The sequence below is a fragment of the Austrofundulus limnaeus genome, unplaced genomic scaffold, assembly GCF_001266775.1.
Source record: "Austrofundulus limnaeus strain Quisiro unplaced genomic scaffold, Austrofundulus_limnaeus-1.0 Scaffold70, whole genome shotgun sequence".
Lineage (NCBI taxonomy): Eukaryota > Metazoa > Chordata > Actinopteri > Cyprinodontiformes > Rivulidae > Austrofundulus > Austrofundulus limnaeus.
Genome location: NW_013952472.1, coordinates 1,294,240 through 1,306,750, shown reverse-complemented (window position 1 = coordinate 1,306,750; position 12,511 = coordinate 1,294,240). Strand labels below are relative to the sequence as shown.

Below are 12,511 nucleotides of genomic sequence, written 5' to 3'. Positions count from 1 at the left end.
TAAATAAATAAATAAATAAATAAATAAATAAATAAATATCGGTTTGAACATTAAATATCTTGTCTTTGTTGTGTATTCAATTGAATTTAGGTTGAAAAGGATTGGCAAATCATCTTTAGCTGCTATTTATGTTTTATACAATATTCCCAATTTAATTGGAATTGCTTTTGTAAGTGTGTGAGATCTGGGATTAAAACTTTGTTATTAACTGTTGGAGTCAACCCTGTCTGTTTTTGAAATATTTCATGAACCACCAAACGGATTCAAATAAAACTCAGAAAGTACAGGTCCTTCTCAAAAAATTAGCATATTGTGATAAAGTTCATTATTTTCTGTAATGTACTGATAAACATTAAACTTTCATATGTTTTAGATTCATTGCACACCAACTGAAGCAGTTCAAGCCTTTTCTTGTTTTAATAGTGATGATTTTTGGCAAAAAAGTAAAGAAAAATCAAAATTCCCTATCTCAAAAAATTAGCATATTTCATCCGACCAATAAAAGAAAAGTGTTTTTAATACAAAAAAGTCAACCTTAAAATAATTATGTTCAATTATGCACTCAATACTTGGTGGGGAATCTTTTTGCAGAAATGACTGCTTCAATGCGGTGTGGCGTGGAGGCAATCAGCCTGTGGCTCTGCTGAGGTGTTATGGAGGCCCAGCATGCTTCRATAGCGGCCTTAAGCTCATCCAGAGTGTTGGGTCTTGTGTCTTCAGCTCATCCAGAGTGTTGGGTCTTGGGTCTCTCAACTTTCTCTTCACAATATCCCACAGATTCTCTCTGGGGTTCAGGTCAGGAGAGTTGGCGGGCCAGTTGAGCCCAGTAATACCATGGTCAGTAAACCATTTACCAGTGGTTTTGGCACTGTGAGCAGGTGCCAGGTTGTACTGAAAAATGAAATCTTCATATCCATAAAGCTTTTTAGCAGATGGAAGCATGAAGTGCTCCAAAATCTTCTGATAGCTGCATTGACCCTGGCCTTGATAAAACACAGTGGACCAACACCAGCAGGTGACATGGCACCACAGACCATCACTGACTGACAACTCTTCTCGTTGTGCAGCGTTCTCTGCCACACTTTTTCCTTCACGCAGAGTGCTGTATCAAGGCACCTCAGTGGGAAGTCTGGAGATGAATATTTCATTTTTCAGCACAACCTGGCACCTGTTCACAGTGCCAAAACCACTGGTAAATGGTTTCCTGACCATGGTATTACTGGGCTCAAGACCCAGCACTCTGGATGAGCTTAAGGCCACCATCGAAGCATCCTGGGCCTCCATAACACCTCAGCAGAGCCACAGGCTGATTGCCTCCATGCCACGCCGCATTGAAGCAGTCATTTCTGCAAAAAGATTCCCCACCAAGTATTGAGTGCATAACTGAACATAATTATTTGAAGGTTGACTTTTTTGTATTAAAAACACTTTTCTTTTATTGGTCGGATGAAATATGCTAATTTTKTGAGATAGGGATTTTTGATTTTTCTTTACTTTTTTGCCAAAATCATCAATATTAAAACAATAAGAGRCTTGAACTACTTCAGTTGGTGTGCAATGAATCTAAAATATATGAAAGTTTAATGTTTATCAGTACATTACAGAAAATAATGAACTTTATCACAATATGCTAATTCTTTGAGAAGGACCTGTACATGACTGTACGTCAACACATGATTAACATTTGGAGTCAAACCAATTTGGGATGGCTGCCACAGTTAATTAACTTTATCCTACACAAAAGGGGTTATACTGCAGTGAATTTTGCAGATGTTGAAGTAGCTGTGGATTGTCCCGTCCCCAACATATCACAACTGACTTTGCTCTATTTCTGCTTAAAACCTTTGCATTCGAGACAATCCTGTTTGTCTGTTAGCAACAATGGCTACGTCTCAGTGAATTTTACAGATGCAGCACTAAAGTCTGGCGTAGTAGTAGCTGAAAGTCTGGTAAAACATATACTCCAAGTGCAACCAGATCATTGAGAAATGGCATCAGATTGAGCTTAATGTTACTTTCAAGGCTTAACCAAAATGGCTGGCATAAGATGATTTTAAACTAATTTTCAGCATGAAAGGCGGTGGACAATATGCGTTCCTTTAAGGGATGTTAGGCAGTTTAAAAACATGTTTTTTTTAGTTTGTGCTTCTGTGTGAGGGCATAAAAAGGCATCTGCAACCATAAATCAAGACAAGATGTTAGCTGAGAGCTTGTGAAATAGCCCTCTGGTAAGCAGGTGTGTAATACTCGCAAGACGGGTGAGTGACTGTCATCTCGCCTTCTGAGTGGGCTGATTTGCACGTGTGTGGCCAACTCGCTGTCTAAGTGTGTGTTTGTGTCTCTCCATGTGTTTGTTGTTGCATTTCTAATTATGGATCACAGCAGCCCGTAATGATTGTGCGACTCTGCAGTGACGCACCAGCCTGTGTGTGGAGAGCTGCAACCGATTTAGGCGTTGACTCAGGGTGAGGGCCTCGTACGGCATCAACAGGGCGTGTTCGCCATATTTTTGGTGAGTGCGACACAGGTGGGGTGATGGCTACTCGCTTCCTCTCACAGGAAATCATAAATGCAGCCACTTAGCTTTGATTTTGCCTCTTCCCCTCGCCTAATGACTGCCATACTGCCGCCACGGCTTGGAAGAGAATGAAACTGGCAGCGGGAGTCGGGCTTTCTGAGCAGAAGGAGTGCACCTGCACAGAGAACAAGAGGAGGGAGTCGGACCCCAGGCTGCTTTCCTTTCACTCGTCTTCTGTGTGAAGTTGATCATTTAAAGAATGCCTGTCTAATAGTAAATTTGCAATAAGTGCTGGACGGGAGCATCCATGAGAATTTATAATGTTAAACTAAATCTTAATGACCTTAAACTTCAGCTAAACTGTTTAAACCAGTTGTAGGTGGACCCTCTGCATCAAACTGATGAACTGTTTAGGCAGTTTTATTATGATGACTTAAGCACTAAACAACTAGATTAAAGGGATGTTATGAACGCTATTAGAAATGATTGTTGCCCTTTATTGTGGAAATATAGATTTAAAATTCACATTATTATTTTTCCTGCTTTTTATTTTTCTGTGCGTTTATTTCAGTCTAACTACTTTTGCAAGTATTTTTCTTTTCTTTTTTTTTAAGTTATTCATTAAAGAAAACAATTAGAGAAATAAGTTCCAGGACTTTTGGTTTTCATAACTTTTATATTTTTTTCAAATGTTTTTTTTTTATTTACAAATTATTTCTTAAAAGAAATACATTGAGACATTATCTCTTGAAACATTGTTCTATTTGAAATCTGCTTCAGCAAATTTACTTTATTTTCTAATTCTACCTTCAGTCTTTAGCTACCTTTCGGCAACTTTAAACTAGCCTTCTGCTATGTTTAGCTTTTAGCTACACTTGTGCTTATGCAGCGACTAGCTGGCCTTTTGCTACTTTTAAAATTTAGCGAGCCTTTTGCTACTTTTAATTTTTTTAACCTTTTGCAGTTTTTAGAAAATGTTTAACTACTTTCAGCTTTTAGTTTTTTCCCTACTTTTAGCTGGCTTTTGCTACATTTAGCTTTCAGCTATCATTTCACTTCTTTTAGCTATAGCAACTCAGTTTCAGCTTCTTCAGTAAATTTCAGGAAGGTCAGTCAGAACTCGGCACGGATGCCGCAATTTCACTGATAAAGCTAATTTTTTCCTTGTGTGTTTGAGAAATTTTTGAAATGTTTCCATCCATCCATCCGTCCGTCCATCCATCCATCCATCCATTCATCCATCCATCCATCCATCCATCCATCCACCCATATATATCAATTACTTATGATCCGACTGCACCAGCTTAAAAAAGTGGGGTGACACTCCGTCGATACAAGCCACTGACCCCTGGGACACCCTGCTGTGATGGAAGAAGGGTGAGGCTAAGGAGCGTGGAGGAGGTGGCTTGTGGAGGCGGGACTGGAAAACATGGGTGTAGCAATAAGAGCAGGGAGGGAGCGGGGATGGGAACCCCGATTCATGAGAACCAGATGAAGGGCAGACCGGATGACTCTCTGGGGCTATGAAAGGAAGAGAGAAGGAAGAAATGGGCTCATAAAGCTGTCAGAGTCTGCTTGCATCTCTTTATCATGGCTCAGTGTGCACCAGATGCATCGCTTCTTATGAACGCTCCAATCAGTACCCGACATGTGTGCTCTGTCTGATCAGGCTCTGACCCTGAGTCTGATGGTCTCAAGTTGTTTCTAAGAACTGAGGCCGATGGAGTCGCTGAAAGTATCAGTTCAGCTATAATCTGCGAGAGGACCAGTTATTTCTCTGTCTTCTTTGCAAACGTGTTTTGTTTCCCTGGAGGTTGCAACGTAATGCCTCACAAAAAGCTTTTAAACACTTTATGAGCTCACACTAGTGTTGTATTCTTTTTAAAGAGGGATAGGAGTCTCTCTGTGTACAGTAAAATCTGTTTGAAGATGCATAATCTGTTTCCTGTTTTTTTGTTTTGCTTTTCAGTGGAGCACGATAAGGAATTCCTCCCGGTGCGGCGGCATCATCGAGAGTTCAGATTTGATCTGTCACGAATCCCAGAGGGGGAGGCAGTCACGGCTGCTGAGTTTCGCATTTATAAAGACTTCATCCACGAGCGTTTCGATAACGAGACCTTCAGAATCAGCGTCTACCAGGTGCTGGAGGAGCACTCTGACAGGTACGCTTCAATTAGGATTTCATGTAGGATTCACGTTGCTCAGATTCTCTGTTAGCAAAATATCTCTTAAACCAGTGGGTGGAATGAAAATGTCTAAAAGTAATTATTGAATGTCTTTCTAAAAATTGATTCAAGATGGCTGCCAACAAACCCTAAAAACATGAAAATTGCTATGTCTGTTTTACAGATGACTTGATATTTGGTGTGGTAGTAGCTGAGTCTTATCCCCAACACGTAATCTATAAATATTTATTGGATTTGCATTTATAACTCAACTTTTGGCTGCTCAAGCTCATTGATATTAGCCGATATAAAAATGGTTATAACTCATCAGTTTTACAGGTAAAGAGCTAAAGTTTTATTTGTTTGGGACTGAGAGTTATTCACAACACACAGCCAAGCACATCATATCACATGAGGTTTGTGAATAACATTTTCACAGATTTATCAAAATGACTTCAACTGTGTCGTTTCTCAACATATAAATGAGGTTGTTACTACTTTACATGACAGATGTTGACTAACATACCATTTAGACTCAAGGCTCTTAAACACTCAGGAAGTTGGACTCGGTTTATGATTTTTTAGCATGTAGCTGTCAGTTAAATTAATGATTCTCAATTTTCAAAACTATAAATATCACAACAAAAAGGATTATAGAGTAAAATTCTCTCATTTTAAAAAGTGTTTTGTAATGAATAGAGCAAGACATTTTTCTGCGGTCTATCTCGTCCAGAAGGTGTTTTACTCTGAGAAGAGACCGTGTCCTCTAAAGGTCCCTGTTGTCTGCAGGGAACAACACGGTCATTTATTCCTCTGCCAGAACCAGGCCGGGGTACATGAATGGACCAGGGCTCGGTGACACACTATCTGCTCAGTCAGAAAATAGGTCGGGATACATGAATGGCCACATGGAAGAACAAGGGATTTTAGTCTCAATTGTGGAAAGATTAGAAAACCCAAAGTTCACTGTTGGACAAGAACTCTGACTTGGTTCCGCACTAATTCCCTCACAACTTTTCACACGGTTTCTTTTTTTCTCTCTCTCTCTTTCACAGCTGTGTGTTTTGTTTTTGGTTTGTTTGTTTCTCTCTCACTCCTTTTTGGCTTTTTGGTTCAGCCACAGAATTCCAGTCATGATGGATGGTGTGCAGCATATGAAAGGACCACTCGTTTATAAAGCTATTATTGTCAATTAAGAAAATGAAGCGTTCCCCTGGGCCTCGCCATCTGGAGCCCTCCCTCCCTCTCTCCCATCTATCTGTCTCTTTGTTTTACTTCGTCTTCCCCACACGGCTCTCAGACTCAACCTACAACTTTTTGCTTCAGTTTTGATCATTTATGCTGTACACATAATGTTGAAGTCTAACTTTATGTCTTCTGCGTCCTCTGCAGGGAGTCGGATCTTTTTCAGCTGGACTCCAGAGTTATCTGGGCAGTGGAGGAGGGCTGGTTGGTGTTTGACGTGACCGCCACCAGTAATCACTGGGTCCTGAACCCAGGCAGAAACCTGGGTCTACAGCTGGCCCTGGAGAGCACGAGTGGTACGATTTTCTTCTGTCACTTATAGCACAGAAATGTTTGTAGTAGGATGAGATTTTTACAGTAACAACCAAGAAATAATAAAAAAAAGTCAAGTCTTGATCGGAAGTGCAACAAAACACTGCAGGACAAAAATAAACAGGTGGCTGCACACATCTGTGCCTAAACTACACAAGTGCACCATCCATCCATCCATCCATCTATCCATCCATCCATCCATCCATCCATCCATCCATCCATCCATCCATCCATCCATCCATCCATCCATCCATCCATCNCCATCCATCCATCCATCCATCCATCCATCCATCCATCCATCCATCCATCCATCCATCCATCCATCCATCCATCCATCCATCCATCCATTCATCACATCGAATCAAGAATTAGGTCTTAAAATGTTATGTGGACAAATAAGCAGCTTTAGTGCATTGATTAAAGCTTTTGCAACAACTTCATTTTGTCAAAATATAATCAATGGAGCATTTAAAAAAACTATCTTAATTATAATATAAAAAAATGAGGGCCTTTTTTGAGCAGTAGCAACAAAAAAAAAACACGATTTTGAGCAGAAAAGCCTTACATTTTTGTCATTTTCCTTGCAAGCTATAGCAAAGATTTTATTTCTTTCCAGCTGAGAAAATCTCAATATCCAAATATTGTTTGAGATTTTCTTTTCTTAAATGACAGCAAAACTTCCCCATTAGAATAACCTTAAAATAGGATTCAGACCAAATGACTCCAGGATGATCCAGGTATCAAAATTGATCTTAAAATGCAGGAATCTCAAAATGTCCTTTTAACCAAATTTGACATAATCTTCAGTTTCATGTGATGGGCCACAATCATCTATTTTATTTAAAATTTATTATTAGGTCCACAACACATTAAACAGATTAGAAATATATTTTGGTATTTATTATTTTGACATTTATTTCTCATTTGAACTTTCAGTCCACAAGATTTTCTTAATTTCTCAATATTCAAAAAGTTTCATGCTAAAAAAACAAACCAAAGCAAAATGTTCAAATGAAGAAAATTGTATCTCCCTCCACAAGCTTACATTCATTCCAGGATTTGTTTCTCATAAACGGCTAAAATAACAAAAATGGTGTCAGAGTCTGCATATGTTTAGCCTAAAGTATTTATCTCATTTGGTTAAGGTCATTACCAGTTACCACAGTACCTCATAAAATGTCCCCAGAATAAACTTCCAGCTGGATTCAAGTCCAAACAAACCCGTGCAAGCTGCATGTACCGCAGTAAAACAAATACGTGGGATGAGTTTGAGTCTGCAGCTCAGCTACAAAAACCCAGCAGAATCTGATGTTTTTTTTAAATGTGTTCGAAGAAAAGATAAATCAAACCCTGCTCCTCATCCATCAGCAGCAGCCACTCACCACCACCACCATCATCCGTCATACCCTCAGCATCATTAGCAGGCATGCAGTAAATAGACTCCGCTATCGCAGTCTGGAGACACAAACATTTTGTCAGTGGGAAACTTTATCGACAAACACGGCGTAGCGTGCTGAGAATAGCGTCTTTCACGGGATGGCAGGATGTTACTTGTTAGGTGACGAAAAGAGACACTGTTGCTTTCAACTTGTGGGAAGTTTTGTTCTGTATTCATCAGCTTGTGATTGTAGGTTATGAAGCTTTATGAGGGAACATGCAGAGACAAGCACAGGGGAAATCCTGTCGCCGACAATGACAGAGAAGGTGGAGAGAGGATGAGGGCAAAACCGAAAAGGACTTTACAAAACAAGAGTTTTTTTTAAATGGACTCACCAAAAACAGGTTAATGAAGTGGTAGAAGTAAAGTAAAATAAGATAAAATAAGACATATCAAAGGGTTATGTGAATTGACTGCAGTGATCAGATCAACTGGATAATGGCAGTTTAGGCATGCTGTTGGTCTCAGGAGAGGTAAGACATTCAGACACAGGATGTAATTGGTGTAGTACTGGGCTGTCAGGGTCCCTTGAATCATTACCAGGGGTGACCTAAAGTCCGACCCTGTAGTTCCCCCAAACCACGGTACCTGGAGTAACAATGGTGTGCCTCTTCTTTAGAGTACACAACGGTCATATGTAGTAATGCAGAACTGAGGTTCATTGCTGACTTTGACACAACACCCTCTATCATCAGTCCATGCCTATTAGTTATGGCACCATTCCTAAAGCAGCTGTTTACACTCTGGTGTTAATGGCAGCCTGTACTTGAGACGATAAACTCCTAGGGTATGATCCACTAATATACGTACCAAATAGCAAACGCTAAACTGCACGTGAAAATGAAAAATTGCTAGTAGTGGGCGTGGTGCAGGTGATCTACTAAGATGCAAAAGTGGTGGGCACTGCTCTGTTGAAATAAAGATTTTGCGTGTGCTAATGGCTGTCACCACGGAGAATTTGGCAGAGCAGAGTGGCCGTAAAAGAGAAATGAAGTTCGAAGCCATGGAGTTGAAGGTCTTGATGGTGGAGGCAAATGATCCAGATGCAAGATAATGCATAGGAGATATGACATGGCTTCTGTTTGTGACTGGTTCCAAATAAGCCTTTAGATCCTTCAGCAGCTCAAAAATGGGATTGTTGGATAGACCAGTGGTTCTCAACCTGGCTCATTGTTTTTATACAACCCCCCACACCAACCCCCAACAAAAAAGTCCATTTGAAATTTGAATAATTAAAACTCTTTAAAACTTAGTTCTTTTTCTTCTGTTTCTAAATTAAGGTTTGTAAGTAAGAAACCACGGGACTTTGAGGAAATTGGGTTGTAAACCACTGGGATAGGTGGTGTGTTTCTATTGATTTTATTTCTGACAGTCCAAATATGTTGACAACTGCACAGAACATTCTCTCTCCCTCCTTCGTCATTATTGTACCAATGCCACCCGCATTTGTTTTCAACTCTGTGCCAATTTGCACCTACCTCGCAAACAACGTAAGTGTAGATGCAAAAAGAGCAATCATAATCTGTTTCAGGTTTGCTAAATCACACTACGGACACTAAATGATTACATTTGTATATCTTCCTTCCAGTATTTTGCATATAATCACCATATATTCTGCATTGTCATGAAGGCAAAGACGCTAAATGGATTGCGGGTGCTATTTTGCTCGTTTGATAGACGCAATCCTCGGTGCGCAAGGTTAGTAGATCAGCTTTGCGTGCTATCAAGTTTGCACGTGTTTTTATCCAAGCAAATCTTTAGTAGATCAGGCCACTAATGAGTCGTCATGGTCATGGTGCAGAATTACATGGTGTAAAGAGTCAAGCACCTGTGTTTGTCATGTGCTTCTGTAATGCTTGGTTCAAAATACATCTTTCATTGTTGTGATCTGTCTCAGGCAAACAGAACCTTCATGACATACTGTAAATAGGTGCCCTCAGGTAGGGTTGGGCAATGTTGGCAAAAAAAATCATTTGTCGTATTTAACTGATAACTATTAATATAACGATTAAAATAATATGGTATTTGGACTTTGCATGTTGTTGACTCTAACTCGGTTACCCTGTGTTCTAAAATTAACTTGCAAGTCATTAGTAACTTCTTCATTTTACCAGCCACGGCTGCGACACATGTTATCTCCTTCCAGCTCTTACTATGACGCTCAAAAGAGACAGATTGACTGAGTGCATCATGGATTCTCAGCTGAGTAGATTTGTTTCCACCATTCACTGGATGAGAGTTGGTTGTAGTTGACATGGCCTCGGTCTGCATATTTTCATTTCCTTCATACTCTGGTTTATGGTGGTGTTCCAGGTGATCAAACAAGCTTGTAGTGTTTCTGTGTATTGTCTTCACTTTGCCTTTGCACATCTTGCAAATAGTCACACTTCACAAAGCCAAATTATTTCCGCACAACAGAAGTTAAACCTTGTCTAGGAGTGAGCCGCTCCTCTGTGATGTTACATGTGCGCTTACAGGTGATAGTGATAAACGCAGAGACATAAATATACATCATCATCATCATTACGCAGCACTAATCATAGTAATCGCAAAAGGGCAAATATACATCTATGACAGATTTTCTGACAATTTTCTCACATAATGCATTTTTTGCACAGTGTACCTTTAGGCACACACTGGTTCCAACATCAAGTAACATTTGTTTTACGCAAAATGTCCACCTAGCCTCATAAGAATTCAGCTGTTTGTACAGCAGCTCCTTGCAAGTTAAATAGTTTAAACACTAACTGTCAGTCTACCTTTGTATGAAATTATGATCAAATCAGATCATTTCTCCTGGGTGCTTCATGCTTTTTTGTCAGTGAGTGTAGGAAGTAGCAACACAGACCCACATAGAGGTTTTAGAAAAGAACCACATGCACACAAATATCTAAACTGAGGCATGCCGACCACACACATATTTATTTGATTTTTAAATGAGCGCTCTCTCCGAAGGCACAAAGCCATTATTTTTGTTGCTGACACCTGTTCTGTTTTCTTTCTTTTCCTTTTCCCCCACCCCACCCCTCAGGAGAGAGCATCAATCCTCGAGTGGCAGGGCTGATTGGTCGCAACGGACCCCAGAATAAACAGCCCTTCATGGTGGCCTTCTTCAAAGCAACAGAGGTGCACCTGCGAAGCATCCGCTCGGCGTCAGGAGGGGGCAAACAGCGAAACCCCAACCGAGCCAAAGCTGCGAAGAACCAAGAGGCGCTCAGAGTGGCTAGCATCGCAGGTGAAGCGGGAGTGGGGTTCTGCAGACTTTCACTGCTAATTTGCACAGAATTTAGAATTTATTCACACTTAAATTAGAAAAGCATCAGTGTATGCTCTCTGTGCACACAGTTAAACAAGTAAAACACCAGAGCTTGTGCATTTCCGTTGTTTTGTTCTGTGTTTATGTGGAACGCTGAAACATTAGACTGCACAGCCTCAAAAATCCCTCTGCTGTCTTTTGTTTATTTACTCAAGCATTACTGAGCAGTTGGGGCCAAGTTCCCTGTGTGGAGGTAAGGCACCGCAGGCTTTTATGGCAGAACACATCTGTGGTGCGCTGTGGGGCAACCAGGCTCTGGACACATGGGCCAAATGGGTCTGTTTGGATCTTTGGATACCAGTGGTTCTTTAGCTCCATGATGAGAACCAGTCGCTCCTAATCAGTTCCCATGTGAACACCCTTTCAAGCACTAATGTACCACAGAGCCCTGCTTGGTCACCAGGAGGGGAGAAAGATACAGACGGATGGGAAACAGATTCTTCTTCTTTTTTTACTTGGTTAGAAGAAAACGGAGAGCTAAAATGAGTGGAGAAAGGAAAAAAAATACAATAAATCTGACTAAGCTACGCTGTTTCAGTGGAAGCCGCAAGAGTTCCCTGAAGTCAGGGTGGCCCGTTCGAACGACTCACTAAAACGCATCTGGAGCCGTTACTTTAACGTTAATGTTGTTAAGAATAATACCCGCTGCGCTGTGGTCTGTTCTTCATCATTCTTCCCCATTTAAGCTTTGACTGTGCTAAATAATTGCTCTTGTTTCTAAATGGGATAATAAAACATAATCTATTTGTTCTTTCTTTCTTTTTTTATTTTCCAGAAAACAGCAGCACTGATCAGAAGCAGGCGTGCAAGAAACATGAACTTTATGTCAGTTTCCGAGACTTGGGATGGCAGGTACAGAAACCATACCTCAATTAAACTATTTCAGTAACAATGTTGTCAGAATAAAATGTCTTTTTGCATTTCAAGTAAGCATAAAAAACATTCATCCGTGAGCTAAAACCCATTCATTTCAAAGACTGGGGAGTGACTTTTATCTAGGTGGCCCAAGTTTAAATTTTTTCTCTTCATGACATCCAAAAACATTTGTCACAAAACTTCACACTGTGGCATGACAGGCATAACTAGGGTTGTGTGAAATCTTTATGAGCATGCAGCATCTTACCTGTACTACACAATCCTCAGCTCAATCTCAGCTAAGAGACTCAAAGAAGTCTGTCACCTCTCAGAAAGAAAGTTTTCTGCAACGCAGCTGCATCCACCAAATTTAATAACATTGCTGATTTGTGTTTATAGAATAACCTCTGAACTCTACCCACAATGCCGTGCTCAACAAAACTACAAATTGGTTTATTGTCATTACTTCTGTGTGGAAGTTTTCTCTGGTCTCCTCTCACAATTTAAAAACACACATTAAGCTCATTAGTGGGTCAGATTGATTTTATGTGTGAGGGTACATGCGCGGTTTGCCCTGTGGGTCTCAGTGTTGGTCCTGTGATGGTCTGGTGACCCTGTTCAGCGTACACCCCACCTGACCCTGAAACCCTGGATTAGGCAAG

At 40.4% G+C, this 12,511-nt stretch overlaps 1 protein-coding gene across 1 annotated transcript in view; it reads left to right on the top strand.

Moving 5' to 3' along the window:
- Positions 1-11,846, top strand: part of bmp7b (bone morphogenetic protein 7b) — a gene marked incomplete at its 3' end in the record, with an annotated part of 29,551 nt that extends 17,705 nt beyond the window's left edge. The window contains 4 exon segments of the mRNA XM_014010549.1: positions 4,488-4,680; positions 6,076-6,224; positions 10,710-10,913; positions 11,770-11,846. Of these exon segments, the coding sequence (XP_013866003.1) occupies positions 4,488-4,680; positions 6,076-6,224; positions 10,710-10,913; positions 11,770-11,846 (623 nt within the window).
- Between the last annotated feature and the right edge of the window lie 665 nt (positions 11,847-12,511).